The following is a 24574-nucleotide window of genomic DNA, read 5'->3' on the forward strand; positions in this document are numbered from 1 at the left end:
GATTCAGGGGTGGTGCCTGTGGCTCGGTGAGTAGGGCGCCGGCCCCATATACCGAGGGTGGCAGGTTCAAATCCGGCCCTGGCCAAACTGCAACAAAAAAATAGCTGGGCGTTGTGGCGGGCGCCTGTAGTCCCAGCTATTTGGGAGGCTGAGGCAAGAGAATCACCTAAGCCCAGGAGTTGGAGGTTGCTGTGAGCTCTGTGATGCCACGGCACTCTACCGAGAGCGATAAAGTGAGACTCTGTCTCTACAAAAAAAAAAAAAAAAGAATAGAGATTCAGAAGGTCATTTGAAATCATTTAATACATAAAGTGGAAAACTGTCTAAAATATAAAAGCATTTCACATTTTTAAAAACAAATACCTTCTAAATTACAGGTGTAAATATCCACAATCCTTTATCTAAAACCCTTGTTTCAGATTTAGAAAATTTTCAGATTTTAGGAAGGTAATTCAGTGCATATACCATACTACATTAACCCTCAGCATTCTACAGTAAGCCTTAGCACCCCTCCCCTCAATCATCGAACACATTAATTTTTCCTGAATCAAAATAAACAAATATTCATACTAAATGGGATAAATAAATTTTGGTGTCAGTTCATATTAGATTTTCAAGCAAATGAGTTTTGTCCCTAAGCTTATGAAAACCTTGTTTTCAAAGCTTTTGGATTTTGGTATTACAATTATAGATTAAAGAGTGCAGTATAAATTGCATGACAAGACACAAAAGATTATTTAAACAACTGACCCATTTTTACAAATGAAAAAAAAAATACATGCTTTCAAATACATTATAAATTAACAGCCATCTTCTCTTTGATATTATTAAATGTACATCTTAAATACATATACACATGCCATACTTAACATGATTTATGAAAGTCAATTGGTATTAAAGGCAGATGCACGACCCCTTCTGTAAGAAAGGGATACTGTTAGTGTACAGTAAAATTAAAAATGGGATTAAGCCAACTCTTTATGATGCCAGGAAGAGAACTTATTGAGTGCAACACAAGGAGGTAGGGTTTATTCTCAAAGAAGTACAACTTTACTTATGAGCGGTCTCTTCCATTTAACTTACACTTAAAATGCATGTTATTTGAGATTTTCTTCTCAATAATACTACAAATGGCCTTACGCTCAAAAGTTAAAACTTTAGAAAGTTTTTTTTTTGTCAGTTAAATAAGTAACGTTCTACCAAATTTAAAGACAAATGAGTGACAAGGATGATGCCCCAAAGTAGAGGTGGTATTAAAACAAACATATAAAGTCCATTGACATTTTACAAAATCCTATCTGTTCAGAGGCTAAAATTACTCAAAATCACAATATTATGTTTGTAAAATCATGTTTTTCTGATCACAGTAGAAATGTAGCTTTTCTGATTATAGACATTTCTTCCACTGACTGGTGTCTGAAGAATGTTTTCGGGGTAAAACAAGTTTCCAACACATGTAGCAGCAACTTCCATCGGACACTGAACAAGTGGCAAGTCATTTTGTTAACCAACTCCAGTCAAGATTCTAAAACCAGGCATGAAAAAGTTACAATTAGATGTTAAGTAATAGGTATATGGGTATTCATTTTCGCAAGTCTCCTGTATGTTTGGACATTTTATAATCAGAAGTTGAAAATCAAAAATATAACAATTTACAATTTGAGCATTAGTTCACCTTTATTTTCCACTAATTTCAAAAAGTTTTCATAAATATTTGAAGCAAATAATTCTTCTGTTGTATTATATGGTAAAGAGACAGGGGTCTTGCAATAATGCCCAGGTTAGAGTGCAGTGGCTATTTACATTGCAGCCTTAAACTCGTGGGCTCAAGCAATTTTCTTTTCTCAGCCTCCCAAGTAGTTGAGATGGCAGGTGCATGCAATGATGCCCAGCTGCCATTATTCTTATTGAAAGAGGAAATACACAGAATTGACATTGATACTAACTGCAGTAAAAGTTAATTCAGTAAACATTTTATTGTCATTTTTCCAAATTTTAACAAATCCATAATTTACAGTAACCAAATCATAATCTGAGCATTTTTACTGTTACAACTATATTAATAATTCATATTATATGCAGCAGGTACTATGTAAGAATTAAAGTACAAGTTTTATCTTATTGGAGAAAATTGTTTACTAAAGCAAAAAGGTACAAACCATTCAATTTCAGAGACATATTGTGAAGAAAGCTTACCACTCATTTAATTTGACCAAAAATGCTATTGTTGAAGATTATTGATGATATAATCCTATTATATCCCTGAGTAACAGAAGATAGGGATTTGAGGTTAAAGATATTCCTCAAATGCTCTTTCCTCTGAGTTTTTTTTTTTTTTTCCCTTTTACTGTTATTTGCATTTATTTTATGTTGCATCTATTCCCGTGCCATAAGTTTTTGTTTCTTCAGTTTCTTCTGGGATATCTTTTTCTTCTGTACTACCTCTTCTTCTGGTTTGGGAACAATCTGTTCCTTTTCAGTAATGATCATTTCAATGTGGCAGGGGGAGCTCATGTATGGGTTAATGCGACCATGAGCTCTGTAAGTTCGGCGAGGCATCTTGGGTGCTTTGTTCACTTGGATATGCTCAATGACGAGAGAATCTACATCTAAACCCTTAAGTTCAGCATTACTCTCTGCATTTTTAAGCATATGCAGCAAAAATTCAGCACTCTTTTTGGGCCACCGACCCTGTGTCCAGCCCCACTGTTTGGCCTGGGCACACCTACCAACTCCACCATTATAACGCCGGAATGGTACACACTGTTTCTTTAAGGTGACATCCTTCAGATACTTGGTGGCTTTTCATATATGCATACCCTTGATGGCCTGGGCAGCTTCACGTGTGTTCTTAAAGTGAACACAAAGATTTGAGCCTCTTGACTTGCATGACTTTGTGGGGTTTTCTGGGTCAAGTGAATAGCGAACCATTTTCACAGATCACCTCAGGCCGCTTAGGGGAAGAGAAAGACTTTCCTCTGAGTTTTATTCCCCATCCCATATCCCAAATGCCAGATAAGGCTGGCATGGACAGTTAAACCATTTACAACCAACATCAAGACAAAACTTACCATCATACTACTGCCACATTCCTCATTTGCTTCACGAATAATAGTGCTTACACGGCCAAGACAGTTCAAATTTTCTTCTATCATTTGCGCTAAAGTCTTCCTGTGAGATGGAAGAACAAAGTCTTCTCAGATTCAGCAAAGGGGCATATGAATTTTCTCTTTCTGTAGAGGATGATCATTCCCCTTCTGTAACGCAGCACCCCAATGTAGATAATTCCTACTCTTCAGTTTCCACATCCCTCCCTCTAGAGGCAGAGTCCTGTTTAGTACAAGTTGCTGCCTCTGCCTACCTCTAATGATAAGAAGTCCATTGTAACTACAATCTGATTTTCCTCTGAAATGTAAGTGGCATTTAGATACAACTCCCTCACACCCCCAAAAATGCTAACTGGGGGAAACTATCTTTGTGGCATAGACAGATGAAAGACCTCTTTTTGTTTTTGGAATATTTCCCTTTCCTTGCAAGTAGTAAAAATAGCAGCATGCTCACTGACACAAATATAAAGGAAGAAGATACAAAAGGATCTGCAGAAAACAGGGAAGGTGAAAAACTGACTGGAAACTACTGGTGATAGCAATGAAGAGGAAAACAAGCAAGCAGATTCTGAAAGACAACAGAAGAAAACTATGATGGAGGAGCTACCCAGAACCAAGAAGTATCCCTGGAAGTTTATATTTGAAGGAAATCCTGATTCTGGTTTCCACCCTCATCCTTTCCTCTTTCATATGGTCTCTATCTTCACCCTTTAGCAACCCTCAGTCCTCTACTAGAGTCAGTTCTAGACCATGGATGGTGGCCAGTAGAATTTAGAGCTAAATTTTGATTCAGCTCATATCTAACACATGGAAAACTGAGGCAGTTTCCAGTCCTTGGTAGTTTAGTACCACAGGTACATTGTAATTGAAATCAGTTTTCCTTTGTAATGTATTCCTATTACAAAAGATATTTAAATTACTTATCAGATATACTTTTTGCAAACAAGAACAACCTCAAGTTGGAAATTACTTGTATAGAAGTAATTTGCAACCAATAGCATCCCCTAACAAAATGAAATTCTTTTAATAAAAGTAAAAAGGTAAGTAATGTGTTAAATTTTACTTCCTTCAACTCTCATTAAAAGAATGTTTCCTAAAACCTATATAACTAATTACAGCCTTTGCGATAATTATAGATGTACTGCATTGGGCCACATCTATAATGACCCCAAGATATACTTTGGAACTTGCTTTCTTTAAAAAAATGAAATACCTGATATCAGCTTGCCTTCCTGCCATGTGCTTTTCTCTCATAAAAGCAGAGAACAGAATGTGCAGCTGCATGATCTCCTGAGCAGTGATGTAACATTGCTGCACTTCTGCAAAACTAATTATGGGCAGAGCTTCCAGGAAATGCTGGTGCTGTAGAGGTCTCCATGAGTTGTGAGAAAAGTGATAATACACAAGCTAGGAAAGAGCTACAGGCTCTGGAGACGGCAAACGTTATGCTGAGAAAATAACAGAAATGGATAGTCATTCAGCTTTTAGCAGAAGAGTAGGAGTTAGTAAAAGAAAATAAAGGCTTCAAATTTGAGTTTATTTGCAAGATTGTTTTGAGGTATGGAAAAAGTGATTTTAGAAAATACTAAGTTATAAAATTGATCTGAATAATTTATTACAAGGGTAAACAAGGATACCAAAATGATAAATGCAAAAAGTAGCATAATTTCTCATAGAGATAAAAGGTTTGGGTAAAAGAAAGTGATAAGCCAATAACAGACAAAAGACTTAGAACTTGGATTGAACTAATAATGATAGTAACATCTGTGGCACATTTACTTCCCAAGCCCTCTACATTCACTGTCTAATCAAATTTTCACAGCAGTTCTATGAGACATTCTTATTTTACAGGAGAGGAAATACAAACACAAAAAAAGTCAAGTAAGTTGTCCAAGATTATTACAAAGTGATAGTCAAGACTTAACTCTGCTCTGAATACACCAAAGACTACCTTAATCATTACTACCTCATTCCTATCACTGCTCGGAAAACAACTATCTATTGTTACAAAGTGAACCCACCCATCTTGAGGAGTTACCACGCATGACAGAGAATGTTCATGTTCTGCTGAAGTCGGGGGCAGCCATGCTGATGCTTGGGGGGTTTCGGCACCTTCTAGACTGGACCCTACTAGGGACCGTGCAGAACTCTGTGTCTGAAGGGAAAGAAAAGATTATGAGTCAGCACCTCTGGTGATTCATTCAATTTCTTACCATATTCCTAAGATTTACATTTCTATCACAGAGTATTTCTGTACAAAATTATTCTCACCTTTCATACACTAGTAATCATCCTGTCCTTGGTCCCTTTCTTCATTGACTAAAACCAAATGTATGCACCTTGCTACTACCACTTTAGTTAGAGAAAGGAAAAAACTCTGTTGAACAAAGAGTTGGTTTCATTAACTAGTCAGGCACATCTATCTTCGAGTTGGGCTGGGATATCGCAGTGGTCTATAGTTAAGAGAGCGTGAAAACAGGAAAGGAAAGATAACCAAGTCCTGTATCTCAGCTGAATCTGACTTCAAGGCAGGAACATGGGCATCAACCCAACATAAAACAGATGTCTACAAGAGGGGCTAGCTTGTGCTGATAAAAATCCCTTTTCTAGGAAGTAATAGCAACATAATGTTACATTAAATAATTAATTGTTACTCACACAAGCAATTTTAAGGAGATGCCAAATTTCTTTCTGCCTCTTTCCCTGCATAAACATGACAGTATTGTCAGCTTCTTTGATGTTACTGAGGGCCACTTCCACCTTGGGGAGTAGGTCAATAATCTTCTGTTTACAGCCCAACAACTTGCTGGAGAGATTAAATCAGTGTCAGATATTTACACATCCCCCAGATGGTACATCATACTTCCAAACCCAGCTGGAGAAATGAATTACAATCAGCAACAGAGTTAATGACTAATCTCTAAAGTACTGCAAACAAACAGGACATATAAATGCATACGCTGTGGCCAAACTACCCATAGTACTGCCAGAACTCTTCCTGGATCCAGTATGTTTATCAAAGAGGGATATTATACTTTGAAAGGAACATGATAAAAGTATCCTGGCTTTTTGGTAGGAAATAAAGCAATTTTTCTACCTCAGGTGACCAAACAGCTCTTTGAGAACACGATCCTGACTCTGCACAGTATGCACAATAATCTTCACCATCTCTGTGCTGTCGCTGTAGGAGTGATCTATAAAAGACATCAGTCAGTGGGTAAAACCTCTCTTCTGCATGAACATATTTGCTTCCAAACAAAAAATTTCTTTAAAATCTGAAACTAGTTTTAATAAACATCTCCATTTAAATTAAAAATTAGACTAAGATTTAAAGATGACTCATAAACAAATTACAGTAACATATTAAAAAAAAGTTGCATGAGTGTATATAACATTAATATAAATTTATCACTGTGTCTTCAGAGACCTTAGCTTCTGTGCTTGAGAAGAACAGTCCGTCTTGAACTTACACTAACCCAAGCCCCAGACCAATATGCAGTCTCTGGCCAAGAGATCCATTTTTCTTGAATGGTTAACCACTTATTTACAAACAGTGGGATAATTCATCAAACATTCACTGACTAAAGGAAGAAGGACCTTGCCATAACTAGGTTGCTTAGAATTTCATGTTTTATCCATCAGTTTATAACTCATAAAAACTTTGAAAAAGCTGACTGACTTAAACCAAACTAATAAAGGAACCTGCAGACACTCTGAAAGCTTGGTTTGAGGGTTAGTATGACATCTTAAAGCCAACTAGATGACAGATGTCCTTCTTGGTCAGTGAGTTCCATAGTTCAATTGATGAGATGCTACCTTAATTTAAAAAAATTACTGTCATTTTATATTTCAGAAAATAGCTAAGTTTAAGAGTTCAAAGTTGCTCGGGGCAGTGCCTGTGGCTCAAAGGGGTAAGGCGCTAGCCCCATATGCCGGAGGTGGCGGGTTCAAACCCAGCCCCAGCCAAAAACTTAAAAAAAAAAAAAAAAAAAAAAAAAGAGTTCAAAGTTGCTAATGCATCCTGCTGGTATTTTCTCTGGACAATAATTAAGCCTGAAAGCAATAATAATATTATTAGTATTTGCTACCACTTGCTTATAATTTTTTCATTTAACCCTCATAGCAGTTGTTTGAGATGGCTGCTTTTGTTACCCCCATTTTACCAAAAAGGAAACTTTGAGGAGTGTCAAGGAGATTTAAAAAGTGTCTCTGTTGTTATCACTCCAAAGACCTCCTCCATAACCCAACTTTATTCTCCACACATTTGTCTTTTCCTCACCAACAACCAAATACCAGGCTCCAAGAACGTTCCTTTCCAAACAGCACTATTTTCCACTGACCAAGCCCAAGAGCTTTGCCATATAACTAGCTCTTTTTAATGGTCAAAGACTTCAAAACTTTAGCCTTTTCTAACATAGAGAATGAAGAAAAGTTAATTTTCACCATTTTCAGTTAAACAGAGTCTCAAGTCAACTCTAAGCTAAAAACAAAGGCCATAAATGAAGTGTGATTATATATTAAACCTCAATCCTAGACCAGACTTGATACAAGTAGTTTGTCATTCAAGGTGACTTATCAGTTCAAAGAAGGTCCTTGGATAGCAAATTCATTTCTGGGGCCCAGGACATGCTGATATGCTGACAGGGCTAGTAGAAAGCTTTCATAAAAATAACCTAAAGAAATGTGGAAAATTAATTTGACTGAGTCAATGAATATGATTTTATGTATCTTCATCATTCGCCAGAAAGCTAGGAGTCATGAGTATTGGTTAAAGGAAAAAAAGTAAAATAAGAAAGAATTGGACTTGCTCTATTTGAAATCTTAAATTTTACTCTAACTACAACTTTTTTCACTTAAAACACTAATTTGTTAATATCTTCAACTTTTTTGTCCCCTTATTCTTATTCCATCAGCAAAATCCTAGCTCTGGATCAATCCAACCATCTGCTATATCAATTTCTGTATCTAAACTACTCAACTATGAACAAAATAATATTACCCATTCACTCTGGTGTCACTGCTATGTATTTTCACTTCTGTTCTTGATTCTTAACATAGTTCTGGGTCAGCAACATCTCCCATTGCACTCACTGCCTTTTAAAAATTGTCTTTAACATACTGCTAAGACCTCTGAGGTCATCATTTCTTATTACAGTTCACTTCACTTCCTACTTCAAGACAGAAGGCCATTAAGGCAGTAAGACCCTGACTTTTCAACCTCTCACAAAAGCATCTGTATTCATACCCAGACTCCCTCCAATATCAGTAGCATCAAAATGAATCCCTCCCACTACTCTCTGGCGCTAACCTCTCAATTTGTTTAGGGACCTTCCTCTCCACAAGCTTTTGGCCCCAAGCATATAAACGCAGTCAGGTGAGGATATATCCTGAGAAATGCATCACATTTCATCATTATGCAGTTTCATCATTATGCAAACATCACGAAGTGTACTTACATAAACTTAGATGGTACAGCCTATTATATACCTTAGGGTATATGGTATCTATAGACTATTAATCCTAGGTTACAAACATGTACAGCATGTGACTGTACTGAATACTGTAGTTGTCAATTATAATACAATGATAGGTATTTGCATATCTAAACATAGAAAACATGCAGCAAAAAATATCATATTATAATCTTATGGGACCACTGTTGTATATGCAGTTCATCAACAACCTAAATGTCACTATGAGGTACATGACTGTATGCTCAAGTGTTCCTTCTAAAAAGTGACCTCCCTAATTCTACATCTCCTTTTGGCTACTCATTCACCTCACTTCTTTCATTAGAAGCCAAGTTTCTGAAAATAATCTAGATAAGCAGTTTTCAAACTTTTTGGTCTCAGGATACTCAAAAATTCTTATGAACTCCAAAAAATTGAATGCATGGTGGTAATGACTGCAAGCATAGTTTGGTGGTAGTGCTAGTGCTTTGATTCACACTAAGGTGCGAACCATTTTACCCACCAGTGCCAATGTTAACATGGTGAAAAAAGCAAATAACATCTTAATATTATAAAAATGGTTTTGACATCATAGACTTTTTTTTCAAGACAGAGTCTCATTTTGTTGCCCTTTGTACAATGCGATGGTGTCACAGCTCATAGCAACCTCACACTCTTGGGCTCAAGTAACCCTCTTGCCTCAGTGTCCCTGTAACTAGGATTATAGGCACTCACAATGCTTGGCTATTTTTAGAGATGGGGGTCTCGCTCTTGCTCAGGCTGGTCACCAACTCCTGAGCTCAGGCAGTCCACCTGCCTAGGCCTCCCCAAGGGTTAGGATTATAGGCGTGAACTACTATGCCTGCCTTCATCATAGACTTTCTGAACAAGTTTGTTATCCTAATGGTTCCATGAGCCACACGTTGAGAACTGTTGATTTAGACTTTTCTGTTTCTGTTCCCAAAAGGCCATTACATTTTGCAGCATCATCAATGATATCCAAACTAAGTCCAATGAATATGTGCATTTTTTATCATCTTCGTTATCCACACCTCTGTAGAATTTCACCTGACTAATGGCTTCTGCCTTGAAACTCTGTCCCATTTCTATCCTACTACTCTCTCTACATATTCTAGCCATTTCTCAATCTTTGACGTCTACTTTACCCATTTTATAAATGTTGGTATTATTTAGGATTTCAACCATGGTTTTCTTACTAAATTTGATTTTTCAGATCTCTTTACTCTTTTGGCTGATTACTCTCAAAATAGCTAAATATCTAGCCCTTCCACTAAATCTATATACATATGTACCCACGTATACATGTAAAACTATCTATTAGATATGTCTACTTGAATGTCCCTCTGACATCATAATATTATCACATACACAAACAAACTCATCTTTTTTTCCCATCAAGTCTTTTCCTATCATGATGGTTCTATTATGTTCCTAGCTGTCCTAGCCAGAAAACTGTGAGGCATCTATGACTCACTCAACCCCCAGCCATCCATACTGAATCTATCACCCACCACTATCAGTTCTATATCCCAAATAGATCTCTTGCCCATGTCCTCCTCTTCACCTCACTGTCACAGTTCATGCTCTCTGCCTTAGTTCATAGCCCACTTTGTGCTGAGCTGTGATTATTCCAACAACCTTATAACCTATGCCTGTCCCTAGCCAAGCCACATTTTAATCTATTATCCACAATGCCACCAGCACAGTGTTTCTTAAATGTTTATCCAATCATGCCATTCCCTGATTAAAATGTTTCTGGGTTCCCCTTTGTCAGCATGATGTACGAAATGCAATCTCTCCTCCTCAAACTCTACACTACAGTCACACTGTATTTCCTCAGATATGCAAAGGACTACATATACATGTCTTTGCATATTATACTCATATATACAAAAGCCCACCTCCTTTTACCTGGTTACTGCTACTTACTCATTAAGGCTTATATCACATGTCATCTCCCGCAGGAAACGGCTAAGCATCCCTGCCCCCTAGTTAGGGTTAGGTGCCTCTCACATGCACTTCATAAATGTTTATAGAATTAAAATAAATAAATTCCAGTACAATAAAAACAGTATAAGAATGGCTCGGTGCCCGTAGCATCGTGGTTATGGCACCAGCCACATGCACTGAGGCTGGCGGGTTCAAACCTTGCCAGGGCCTGCTAAACAACAGTAACAACAACAACAAAATAGCTGGGCATTGTGGCAGGCGCCTGTAGTATCAGCTACTCGGGAGACTGAGGCAAGAGAATCGCTTAAGCCCAAGAGTTTGAGGTTGCTGTGAGCTGGGATACCATGGCATTCTAACAATGGTGACAGAGTGAGACTATGTCTCAAAAAAAAAAAAAAGTATAATAAGAGATCATGTTATTTCTTTTTTTTTTTTTTTTTTTTTTTTGTAGAGACAGAGTCTCACTGTACCGCCCTCAGGTAGAGTGCCGTGGCGTCACACGGCTCACAGCAACCTCTTAACTCTTGGGCTTACGCGATTCTCTTGCCTCAGCCTCCCGAGCAGCTGGGACTACAGGCGCCCGCCACAACGCCCGGCTATTTTTTGGTTGCAGTTTGGCCGGGGCTGGGTTTGAACCCGCCACCCTCGGCATATGCGGCTGGTGCCCTACTCACTGAGCCACAGGCGCCGCCCGAGATCATGTTATTTCTTAAGTATGTGAAAAATGCAAAATACAATTTCACATGTTTATTAATTTGCATGCATTGCTATGTGTTTGCAATTTTTCTTTCCTTTTTTAGAGACATGGTCTTGCTCTATCAGTGAGACTGGAGTGCAGTGGAGTAATCATAAGTCACTGCAGCCTACACCTCCTGGGTTCAAGCAGTCCTCTTGCCTCAGTAACCTGAATAGTATGCCACCACGCCCAGCTAATTAAAAAAAATTTTTTAAGAGATAGGGATCTTGCTATTTGGTACAGGCTGGTCTCAAACTTGTGGCATCAAGTCATCCTCCCACTTTGACCTCCCAAAGGGTTAGGGTTATAGGCATGGCCACTGTGTGTAGCCTGGTTGCAAATTTAAGTGTAAAATATCTCTCACTCTTTTTAAATAATTTAACTGTATTGCATATTAGGGCTTACACTTTACTTTTTATTTCTTCTGTAACACTCAAAACAAATTTTTAACTAAATGATAATATCTTGCAGTTTTCAAAGTATTTTCACAAACATCTTCTTAACATTGTCCCAACATATTTACTGAGTAGGAAAGCTAGGTTTCAACTCCATTTTGCAGAAGAGAGAAATAAGAAACAGGGATATTTGTCTGAGATAACTTGGTCAGTAAAGCGTTCACAGGCCTTCCCTCTAACTACTCTATTCGTAAAACCCACTGTATCAATTTCTTTCTAACCTTTCTAATGTAATACTAAGCAGTCCTCATTTTTTTCCATCTTTCCACGTATTTTCTTGCTTCCTCTTGCTATTCTTTGAGTTCCTTTTTCACTTTTCCATTCCTTCATTTCCCTTTAAAAACTGTTTCTACCTCACTTTCCTTGTTACTTTCCTCTTCAAATCTCTTAAATTCTCACAAACTTAAAGCTATTGTACCATAAATGTATCAATGGCAATACAAAAACTGGAATTTATTCTGCAGCTTTTTAACATTGTAAATTTAAAATCCCTTGAATTTGTTAAGCTAGTGATAGTTTGCTAAAATGCCTTCAAGAACTGTGAAAGAAGTATCTTACCTGAAGGTCTGTGTTTTAACTGCTTATAAAGATCAATGGCACGCTGTTCCCTACAAAGGAGAAAACATGCTTCTGTATCTGATGGTACTTTAACGATGTAAATAATTCACAACTTCAAATGAACAAAACATTGACTTTTTGGATGAATGATCACATTTTAAAGCAAGTAAATATTACCAATGAGTATTTTACAGAGCATCTTATTAATATAGTTCTAAGTTCTTAAAATGCGAAGTTTAATATACTTAACTGCTTTGATCTATCATAATACCCGTGCACTAGAAAACAAACAAAAATTATGGCCTATGAGAAGAGAAAAAAATCTTAAGTTTCTAGTCCAAACTTTAGGAAGTTAACCTCACTTAGGACACTTAAGAGGCCATACCTTGGACCAGAAGTACGGTAAGCAGGAAAATAATTTCTAAGTTATATATACTGAGAAAGGTCTCAACACAAACATGGAAAAGATGCCTTTATTAAAAAACAAAAAAGGTCAACCCAAAGAGTTATTTCCAAAATTTCCTGTGAGTAAAAAATAGCTTCTATTTTAAATATAATGACAATGTATTTGGAGAGGTTTAATCTGTCACATGTAAGCAGGAAGAATAATCTGCTACAAAATGTAACAGACATTAAGATCAACAAGGGCGGGTATACCCTTACAGAGATTCCATCAAGTCTCCCTGACGTCTTCCATAGGGGCTCTTTTGCAGCTCCATTATTTCAGTGTGTAAGGACATAATCTGATCCTCCAGGTATCCAATGACACCAACCTAAAATATGATGAAAACACAAAGGAAACGACAGACTTGCCATCATCTAATAGGAAATAAAATTCAGATCCTAAGGATAAAGAATGACTTGCTGCTGCAGTAGAACTAAATAATATAATATGAAACACTGATTTTGATAAATCCTTTTCATTCTTCAGATTCTGACAGTTTTTCACATAAGAATATACTTATTCCTATGCTTCTCTCTTTTCTCTCCTCACAACAGTAAGCTACTAGCACATTTGTTTTTCTCTGGAAAAAAAAAGGTGCGGGTGTCACTAACAAGACAGAAAAAGTGGCCAACAAACCCATGGTACCCTGCTTCCCCGAAAATAAGACATCCTCCGAAAATAAGACCTACTTAAAGGAAAGATAAGATGTCCCCTGAAAATAAGACCTACCGCATCTTTGGGAGCACACCTTAAAATAAGACACTGTCTTATTTTCGGGAAAACAGGGTATTATTTGCATCTCAGCTGATTTTCATTGCCTCTTATTGTGGACTTCCTTGAATAAGGACACAGAAAAATAAAGATGCTGGATTTCCAACTGCAGGATACCAACAGCCTCAACCACATCTTTGATAAGTACTGGCATCAAGGTGAGTAATAATCTTGAACCATGGACAAATGCACAGGACAAGTATCTACCACCTAGAGAATGATCTATACCTAGGGAGACCATACAATTTATTGTCCAAAACCAGCATAATTTTGAGAGTAAAACAGAGTACTACTGATAATTATGGCAAGATATCAGGTGTAAACTGGAACTGTCCCAAGTAAATCAGATGTGCAGTCATCTTATCTAAACCAATCACAAAAATAATAGCAATAACTGCTGTTGATTATTCATTCCAATTTTCAAAACCCTACTAGGAAAGGTACTGTCCTCATAATACAAAAGGAAATGAAAGCTCAGTGAAGCTAAGTAATTTGCCCAAAGCTCTTGTTTTTATTGCTATGATACCTCCCTATACTTACAAAAAGCATCTACTAGGATTTTGTCTGAAATTCAGGAATGACATGAAAAATATTCTTTACATATCTAACCAAAGATATTTTCTAAGGGAGACATAAAAAATTAATAAACACAAAGAATGAGGCCAGTGGCTTTACCTCAGCATAATGGATGGCCTTTTCTTCCATTTCTTTCCATGCTTTTAGCATTTTTTCTGAAGCTAAAAAAAAAAAAAAAAAAAAAAAAGTCTAAATTGGTTATCTCAGAAATAGCTGCAGCTTTAATTACTGGCTTGCCTGTTTCCTTGGCATATTAAAATCAAAAATGTGTTACGGGTTGAACTGTGTCCTCCTTAAACATATATTAAAGTCCTAACCTTCAATATGTCAAAATATGACCTTATTTGGAAACAGGATTATTATAATTAGCTAAATTAATACTTATACCAGAGTCAGGTGAGCCTTTAATCCAATGTGACTAGTATGCTTAGTGTCCTTGTAAGAAAAGAAGAGACATAGGATACAGACACACAGGAGGAGCATGCTATGTGACTATAGAGACAGAGATAAAAGTGCTACAGCTGTAAGCCAAGGAACACCAAGGATTGCTAACAAACCATAATAAGCTAGGAAGAAGCAAGGATGGATTCTTCCTCACAGGTTTCCGAGGAAATGTGGCCCTCCCAACACCTTGATTGTGGACTTTTAGCCCCCAGAACTGCGAGACAATAAATTTCTGCTGTTTTAAGTCACCTAGGTTTGTGGTATTTTGTTATAGAAGCCTTAGAAAACTACTATAGATGATTTTCTCTTTAGAGAAAATTAATACACAGGATTAAAAAAAAAACATTATAAAAGGATATAAAAAGAAAATACTCTCTGTTCCTTCCCTCTACTTCAAGGAGTCTTACTATGATTATTTGTTACATAGACCCTATTCCCTCCCAAGTGAGACCAACTATATATTCTTTTCTTCCCCACCTTCCCCCAGGAGATCTTTCAACATTAGCACATATACATTTACCTCATTCTTAGCTGTATAGTATGCCTTTGACAAGTGAAAGATACTTTAATAAAATAATGTTTTATCATTCACTAGAATGCCTATAAGATACAAATATAAATAAAACATCCCCAATCATAGAACCAGTTCTGGAGAGTAAATTTTTTCTCAACTGGACACTTGATCATACCTTGCTCAGAACAAATGAACAAATGGTATTTGTTTCCTAAAAAGGATTTGTTTTGTAAAAGAAAACAGAAATATTGGTGGTGACATCTTCGATTTATTCAAATTTTAACTCTGCTTTTTTTACCTTTTCTTACTAACTCTGAAGGAGAAAAACTTGGGAGTCAAATATTGAAAACTTGGAGACTGTGTACAATAAAAAAACAGTAGGACTTCATGGTAGGTGGTTTGACAAAAATCATAACCTTGAAATTATTTGCATTATTATTTATAGAAAAATAAGTAGTTTAAGACTCATTTGGGTTGCTATAACAAAATGCCACAGACTAGGTAATTTACTTCTTATAGTCCCAGTGACTGGGAGGTCAAATATCAAGGTATGGGTAGATTCAGTGTCTGGTGAGGAACTGCTTTCTGGTTTACAGAGGGCTGTCTTCTGACCATGTCTTCACCTGAAGAAGGGTGAGGGGTCTCATTCAGGCCTCTTTTATAAAGACACTAATCTCAAATATGAAAGCTCCACCCAGGCTGGGCACAGTGGCTTATGCCTGTAATCCTAGCACTCTAGGAGGCCAAGGCAGGTGGATTGCCTGAGCTCACAGGTTCAAGACCAGCCCAAGCAAGAGCAAGATCCCATCTCTAAAAAAAAATATAGCTAGGCGTTGTGGCAGGCGCCTGTAGTCCCAGCTACTTGGGAGGCTGAGGCAAGACAATTGCTTGAGCCCCAGAGTTTGAGGTTGCTGTAAGCTATGATGCCACAGCACTCTACTGAGGGTGACAAAAGTAAGACTCTGTCTCAAAAAAAAAAAAAAAGTCCACCCTCATGACTTAATCACCTCCCAAAAGCACCACCTCTTAATACTATGACCTTGGAGGTCAGGATTTTAACATATGAATTTGGGGGACACACAAATGTTCAGTCCCTATCACTGGTTAAGAAGTCACCCATATACAGATTTTGAATATATTATAATAATGAGGTTTGAAATTCAGATTATTAAATCACTCTGTATTTTTCTGGAGCTATATAATTTTAATCTAATTGTGAAACTAAGTGGCTCAAGTAAGAGATTAAAAAAAGAGCTAATATTGAAAACAAACAGGTTTATGATAATTTAAGTTCTCTTGTCTCTTATTCTAATGTGAAGAAGTATGTGAAACAACTCGCTATGAGTCAAGAAGGCAAAATAGCAGATGGTTTCAAAAGACTAGACAATTTTTAAAAATACATTACCCAGACACTTACATATCCCATAAGTCATCTGCTCACTATATCTCTCCAAGTCAAGCTGAATGCTTTTGTGAAAAAATTCCAATTTAGCTTTCAGTTGCTGTGATGCTGAGATCAAAGTATTCTTCATTTTTGTCAAATTAGCATTATATCTAAGCAGACTTAACCTAAACCATAATAATTAAAGACACAAACATTATTAGCATTCAGAAACACTGGACAATAATTAAAAATATAAATTGCCATAACCCAAAATTTAAGTTTCTATTATCAATCCCGAAGTAGCTGATCTCTAAAATCTGGTCTCTAAAGACTTCCTGCCTGTGATAGTCCATGATAAATAATCTTCTTAAACTATTCAAGAACTACTATTCTCGAGCCATTGCAATTGGGGAGTTTTAGACCATTACTAAAAATTCTAAGGGTCTATCAAATTGGCCCATTTCTTTCATGCAATGGTAGAACCAATGATTAATGAAACATTGCCAACATTGATTAATGAAAACTGGTAAGATTAGCTCTTGAGTATATGATGCAGGTTACATTGAGCTTATAAAAAACTGAATACATTGTGCTTATAAACAACAGATTCCACTTACATTGCTGCTCTTTGTCCTTGAAAGAGCCTGCTATAGTCTTCTTTTAGCCCAGATACATAGTGCACTGCTTCAGCCCATACTTTACGCAGCTGTATAATTGGAAGTTGTATTTTGCTGTCCTGTACTATATGCAAGAAAATGAGAAAAAAGAAAGGGGAATTAATATTATTATTATTTTGAAGCAGTCTCAAGCTGTCACCCTGGGTAGAATGCCGTGGAATCACAGCTCACAGCAACCTCAAACTCTTGGATTTAAGTGATTCTGTTTCCTCAGTCTCCCAAGTAGCTGGAACTACAGGCGCCCGCCACAACTTCCAGTTATTTTTTGGTTGTAGTTGTCATTGTTGTTTGGCAGGCTTGGGCTGGCCAGCTCTGGTATATGTGGCTGGCGCCCTAGCCACTTGAGCTACAGACGCCGAGCTGAAAGGGGAATTATTTTTGAGGATTTTAGAGTATACTTCTCATTCTCTGTAATTCCCTGTCCAATAACATTCCCATAGATGCTAGAAACTGATGCTAGCAAGTACCACTTGTTAACAATTTAATTCAGTTCAATATACATTTACTGATCACCAATAATATATAAGCCCGGCTCCAGATACGAGGGGAAAAATAATGGGTATCAAAATCAACACCCTCACAGAAGTTGACACTGTTCCTGTATCTGTCCTTTTGGTTTGCTTCATTCCAAGATGTAATACGTTTTCTCTCTGCTGATCCAAATTCGTTATTTCTTTCAAGTTCTAAACCAGTCCCATCTCCCTCACAATCCACCATGGTCTTTCCTGCCTCTGAATAATGAATTTTATCTCCTGAACCACCAGCCCATCTTCAAGGAAACATATTGAGCAAATGGAAGTTTAATAAGATATGCATTCTTCAATGACAAACTTAAAAAACTATTTATGATTACCTCTTGCCTATTCTTTGGTCAAGGGAATTCTGCTTTTCTAAAACTTACGGTAGATAGATATATGTTAAGTTCAATAAAATCCCATTTTAATATATGAAACTCTCTAACACTGAAAGACATTTATCCTATACTTTAAGGTGGTAAGTATATTCTCTGTTATTCTATTCTCATGAAAACCTTCAGAGAAAGGTTAGGCAAAATTTGCCATGCTAGTGTCTAAACCAGGCGTCCTCAAACTGCAGCCCGTGAGCCATGTGAGGCGGTGTGATTGTATTTGTTCCTGCTTTGATTTTTTACTTCAAAATAAGATATATGCAGTGTGCATAGGAATTTGTTCATAGTTTTTTTGTTTTAAACTATAGTCTGGCCCTCCAACGGCCTGAGGGACAGTGAACTGGTCCCCTGTTCAAACAGTTTGAGGATGCCTGGTCTAGACAGAAAATACATTATCTGAAGCAGACTTTTAAAAATAAAGCTATATACCTAGAAAAATCTTCGCTTCCCTTAATAATTATTAATAGTGTCAACTAACTTTTCTTTCTTTTTTTTTTTTTTTAAGAAATGGGGGTCTCGCTATATTTCCCAAGCTGGACTTGAACTCCTAAGCTCAAGTGATGCTTTTGCCTGAGTAGCTGGGAGGCTGGGTGTGTGCTGACCTTTCCTCTATTCTTACATACCCACACTTCCTCCTGTGGCTTCCTACTGTAACCAAAAAAACCAAACACCAAAACCAAAAAAAAAAAACCCATCAAATTTTTTTAAAAGTCTGGAGTGGGGGAACCTGATTACCCATACCCCACAAGCAAATCACATACTTTTTTCCCTAGAATAAAACAAAGTTTATTGAGGAAGAGAAAGATATGTTCACAGAGGAAGAGCAAAATAAGAGGTTTACAGAGCAAGATATGTTCGTCATAGACAACAAACAGGTCCCCATTGTTGCAACAAGGAAAAGGCTTGCAAATCATATACTTTAAAAAGTAGAGTCTGGGGCTGGCGCCTGTGGCTCAGTCGGTAAGGCGCCAGCCCCATATACCGAGGGTGGCGGGTTCAAACCCGGCCTCGGCTGAACTGCAACCAAAAAATAGCTGGGTGCTGTGGTGGGCGCCTGTAGTCTCAGCTACTCGGGAGGCTGAGGCAAGAGAATCGCTTAAGCCCAGGAGTTGGAGGTTGCTGTGAGCTGTGTGAGGCCACGACACTCTACCAAGGGCCATAAAGTGAGACTCTGTCTCTACAAAAAAAAAAAAAAAAAAAAAAAAAAAGTAGAGTCTGAAAGAGCCTAAAAGAAATGATATCCCAGTAGCAATATACACAACTAGTGTTCAGGTCTTGATTTCTAAATACCATTTCCCAATAGAAGGAACAGGGTTCCTTGGAGAAATGGCTGATTCTAGGACTGGGGGAAGAAATATACAATATGAAGCTGAAACATATTTTGTAATGCCCAAATGTAAGGAAGTGCTCAAAAAACAGAACAGCTCATTGTTAGGGACATGTAAAAGAGGTATAGGAGCCAACTAAAGAGCTCCTAAGGGCCAAAGCTGACACAATTTACACGAAATAAACTAGTACTGGATTAAAATACAAAGTGCAAAATAAATATCATGAGTTCATACTGATATAAATAAATAATTGAACAATTTAATAAATGAGAAGGGAAAATTCTCCCATGTACACAAATTGCAAATATATTATGTAGATACTCTATCCTAAAGGAGGGGAACACAACTCACCACTCCTTTAAGTGTGGGTTATGCATGATGACTTCTTCCCAGAGAGTACAGTATGGAAAGGGTAGCAAAGATTAAACTCAACAGTGGAGGAACCTGACAAACACTGCTTCAGTCAGGTAACCAAAGTCAACACTGAACATCATAATTCATATGTATCCTTTACATGTGATGAAAATATCACTTTATTTCTGTAATCTTTCTCTCAAAAACCCATAATTTCAGTCTAATCATGAAAAAAAATAAGACAAACTCCAACAGAGAGGCATCCTATAAAATACTTGCTAGTACTCCTAAAAATTGTCAGGGTCATCAAAAACAAAGAAAATCTCAAAAACCATTACACCAAACAGGAGCCTAAGGAGACATGACAACTAAATGTAATGTGGTATCTTGGATGGGATCGGACAACAAAAAAAAGGACATTAGGTAAAATCTAAGCAAATCTGAATACAGTATGAACTTTAGTGAATAATAATTTGTGGGTTCGTTAACTATGTAACAAATGTGTTACAATAATGTAAGATGTTAACAATAAAGGAAACTACTATATATACACGAGAGGGGGTTATATGAGAACTCTGTGCTATCTGCTTAATTTTTCTGTATCTAAAACTATTCTAAAAAAGGTAAAAAAAATTAGTAAACAAAACTTTAAAAGGTCTGTGGAAAGCAAAACTGATTGGAAAGAGACATAAGGGAAACCCTCTGAGGTGAAGCAATGTTCTACATCATGATTATGGTATGGATTTCACAGGTATACACATCTGTCAAAAATCATCAAATTATATAGTATGTGCATTTCACTATATGTAAACTACGCCTCAATTTAAAAGAAAAATTTAAGAGAAAACTAATAAAAAGGTAAAAGAGGAAAAGATTACATATATTTTAGCCCATATGCTCAATTTTATTCTTGATTTTATAATTTTGTACTTTATTTTAGTTTGGGGAGACATACACTGATCAAAAACTTCTTCAAAAGAAAATAATTTTCACCAGATAAATTAAAACATTGGAATGTGAAGCAGTATTTATAGGATAAAATGAAATATATATTTGAATATGCTTAGATAATGAATGGACAATTAAAAAGTAGGTTTAATTAACAGTGAAGTTTCATTCTCCTGTGAGAACCCTGTCCTCAGGAAAATACATCCTGTCCTAAATAAGGGAACTGGTGATGATTTAAAATCTACCTTTTCACCTTCCAAATAGCAGTTAAAATTTGTATATTAAGGGGGAATAAAAAGAAATAATAATAGCCTTGATTAGTGCTTTACTTTTGTAGTAAGGATTTCCAGCAGAGCATATTTCTAAACTACATAAACCCATTTTCACCACATATAGAAACTTCAAATATGAGAGATACAGAACAGAAACACAAAAAGACCATTTCTACTAATCACAGTAAGAGTCAAAATTATATTATTTTAGGTTTAAATCTCAGCCCCTAAATGGAAGGTACTTACCAATATAATTTACACAATCAGATAAACTTCTGGAAGCAAATGGTCCTTCATATACAGTCTTACTTTTATCAAACAAATAAACCATGTAGCTATCACAGCCTCTCTGAAAAAGAAACAAACAATAAAAATTCTGTCCAAAGATCCTTGAAAATTCTAGGTTCTCTACCTATGTTCTCTACAAGATTTCCTACTTTGAAATGCATGCAAATGAACAAAGTCAATGTATATTAGCATACATCTTATAGATACAGAATCTGAACTTTAGTTAAGGAAAAAAACACAAACTTTAGTGAAAAACAATCACCAAAACTAAAAAGGCATATATGTACACAATGGAAATATAACAGAACCTCCACAGCTGACCACATTCTAATAAGCTGACCTAATTTTCATAGACCAGGCATGCACCACATGTACCGTCAGCCTAGTTCCTTACATTGACCACCTCTGTATGGTGACCAGTTTGTTTCAGTCCTTTGAGTGGTCAACTTATAGAGGTTCTACTGAACTATTCACTAATTAAAAAGAATTAAATGCTTATACGTGCTACAACATAGATGAACTTCAAAAATATAATGTTAATGGCTTGTAGCACAGTGGCTATGGCACCAGCCATATACACTGAGGGTAGCAGGTTCAAACCCAGCCCGAACTAGCTAAACAACTGCAAGAAAAAAATAGCCAGACGTTGATGGGCACCTGTAGTCCCAGCTACTTGGGAGGATGAGGCAAGAGAATCGCTTGAGCCCAAGAGTTTGAGGTTGCTGTGAGCTGGGATGCCACAGCACTCTACTGAGGGTGATATAACGAGACTCTGTCTCAAAAAAAAAAAAAGAAATATATATATATAATGCTAAGTGAAGGAAGTCAGACAAAAGAGACTACATACTGTATGATTCCATTAATATGAAATGTTCAAGAAAGAAAGGTCTATTGAGATAGAAAATAGATTCATTGATGCCTTGAATGGGCAGAATGGAGGTTAATGTTAATGAACATAAGGGACTTACTGAGATGGAAATGTTTTAAAACTGATTTATAGTGAGAACTATGCAACTTCGTAAATTTACTTAAAAAAAAATCACTGAATTATATGCTTGAAATGGGTGAATTACCTGATATTTTTTAAAAATATGCCTCAATCGGGCGGCGCCTGTGGCTCAGTGAGTAGGGCGCCGGCCCCATATACCGAGGGTGGCGGGTTCAAACCCAGCCCCGGCCAAACTGCAACAAAAAAATAGCCAGGTGTTGTGGCGGGCGCCTGTAGTCCCAGCTACTCGGGAGGCTGAGGCAGGAGAATCGCCTAAGCCCAGGAGTTGGAGGTTGCTGTGAGCCGTGTGACGCCATAGCACTCTACCTGAGGGCGGTACAGTGAGACCCTGTCTCTACAAAAAAAAAAAAAATGCCCCAACCAAGTCATAAAAAGAAAAACATCATGACCACAATCATATTTTACCACTTATTTATGGTAAGACTGCTGGTCTAATTTCAAAATGCGAGGCTTCAAATACAAGAACGATTAGAAAGTGGAAAGAGAGAACTGGCACCAAAGAAAAACTCTTATGAAGTTCAAAACAATAAATGTTTCATTCCTATCTTATTCACCTAGCAAAGCAATGGTAAGAGAGTCAGAAGGCCTAGGTCCATAGATTGACCACCTCCATGTTTTGACTAAAAGAATTATTATAAGAGGTGCAAGAATTCCATATATGCATAAAAAATACAAGGCATGCAATTTGTCTACAGAAACAGATTTCTTATACTCTTAAGTATATTAGAATTCTCTTACAACTCCATCTAGAACACATTGAGAAGCTGGTTTCCGAGGATCCAGAGAAATTCCCGTCTCTGAAAGTAGCTCTTGAGAACCAGTACTTATTCCAGTTTCACGCTCAATACGAGACTGCAGTGAATGAAGACTTTCATCAGGTGGTAACAAAAAAGAAATTATCTTTGCAGAAGTCATATTTAGGATGTGTACTATCTGTATAAATAAGAAAAAAAGATAAATTTACTGGTCATTTGCTACATATAAGATTTAGTGCAAGAGACTAAAGGGGATTATGAGCAAAAGGCATTAGTTCTACACTAAATAAGGTTCATTCATTTTCCAAAGTGAGATCTCCTATAATTATAAAAATTCTGAAAATTGAAGAACAATTTTACTTTTCTATTACATTGTATGTTAATTCCAACAAATAAAAGTTCAAAGTTCTAGGATTGCACAAAAACAAGAAATAAAAATCTGTTTTAAAAAAGGCTGGTCAAAAATAAATAAATAAATAAAATAAATAAAAAAAAAATTAAAAAGGCTGGGCATAGAAGTTCACACCTGTTATCCTAGCACTGAAACAGGTGGACTGCTTGAGCTCAGTTGAGACAAGCCTGAGCAAGAGCAAATCTCATTTCTACTAAGAATAGAAAAATTAGCTGCCTAAAGTCCCAGCTGTTTGTGAGGGTCAGGCAGGAGGAGCACTTGAACCCAGGAGTTTGAGGCTGCAATGAGCTATGATGATGCCACTGCACTCTAGCCAGGCAAGATAGTGAGTCTCTCTCAAAAAAATTAAACAAAATAATAAAAAATTTTAAAAATCAACACTTATTTTGAAAAACATTATCATACAGCTAAAAGGAAACATTCCCACTTATAAAGTACCTAATAGATGCCAACCACAGAGTTAAGTGCTTTCACCTAACATGCTCATTAATTAGATCTTTTAACCTCCATCTTAACAGAGTTCTCAGTTTAATAACATATTAGAGATCACACAGCTAATAACTGGTAGAGCTTGGATCTGAAATCCTTTCTGTCTACTTTATGTTGCCTCAAGAAACAATCATCTGAGAGAGAGCTATGTCTCTCTTTAACAGGAAAGAAGCACTGCTGTCTGCATAACAACACCAAATCTCAGAGCAGTGATCTAATGACCCAAAGTTAGAGAATAACAGTTTTATTACTTTCACCTAAAGTCTCTGTAAAAGTAGCTTGATACAGCCTATGTAAGTGTGAGGCTGAGTCAGGTGGAGCTCTACCTAGGTAACCAAGGACAGCCACAAAGACGGAGATCAGTTTGAACAATGTCAACATGATTTTAAATTCTCTTCCTTCCCCTGTCCTTAAGATATGCCACACAAAATTAATGCCTACATTTCTCTATGCCTTACAGTATATGCAAATGATTAAAAATATCTCTGCTGGAAATTCTTATTACAAAGGTAAAGCATTAATCCAGGCCATTATTATTCTTCCTCCCCACTTAAAGTACAAATTTTAACTGCCGTTTTCCAGCACACAAAACTAGAGGGTGCCAAAAAAAAAAAAAAGTACACATTTTAAGAAAGGAAAAAGATGTATTAAAATTGTAATTCAGTATGTATATATACTGATAAGAAAAGATGAATACAAGTCACATTCGACTTCTGCAATTACG

General features: G+C 36.7%; 1 protein-coding gene across 2 annotated transcripts in view; it reads right to left on the minus strand.

The window, feature by feature from the left end:
- Window positions 1-284: 284 nt before the first annotated feature.
- CHUK (component of inhibitor of nuclear factor kappa B kinase complex) overlaps window positions 285-24574 on the minus strand; it is a 41964-nt gene continuing 17674 nt past the window's right edge. Inside the window, exons 10-21 of one of the 2 annotated variants that reach the window (XM_053583180.1) lie at window positions 22933-23127; window positions 21144-21246; window positions 17029-17152; window positions 16445-16596; window positions 14169-14230; window positions 12941-13050; window positions 12278-12327; window positions 6205-6301; window positions 5766-5913; window positions 5129-5262; window positions 3072-3171; window positions 285-1525 (exon numbers count right to left, since the gene is read on the minus strand). In XM_053583180.1, the coding sequence (XP_053439155.1) occupies window positions 1496-1525; window positions 3072-3171; window positions 5129-5262; window positions 5766-5913; window positions 6205-6301; window positions 12278-12327; window positions 12941-13050; window positions 14169-14230; window positions 16445-16596; window positions 17029-17152; window positions 21144-21246; window positions 22933-23127 (1305 nt within the window). In that variant the 3' untranslated portion in view covers window positions 285-1495. The remainder of the gene's footprint in view (window positions 1526-3071; window positions 3172-5128; window positions 5263-5765; window positions 5914-6204; window positions 6302-12277; window positions 12328-12940; window positions 13051-14168; window positions 14231-16444; window positions 16597-17028; window positions 17153-21143; window positions 21247-22932; window positions 23128-24574) is intronic. The other variant, XM_053583181.1, reaches the window with a different exon arrangement.

Source organism: Nycticebus coucang, chromosome 3 (assembly GCF_027406575.1).
Source record: "Nycticebus coucang isolate mNycCou1 chromosome 3, mNycCou1.pri, whole genome shotgun sequence".
Classification (NCBI taxonomy): Eukaryota; Metazoa; Chordata; class Mammalia; order Primates; family Lorisidae; genus Nycticebus; species Nycticebus coucang.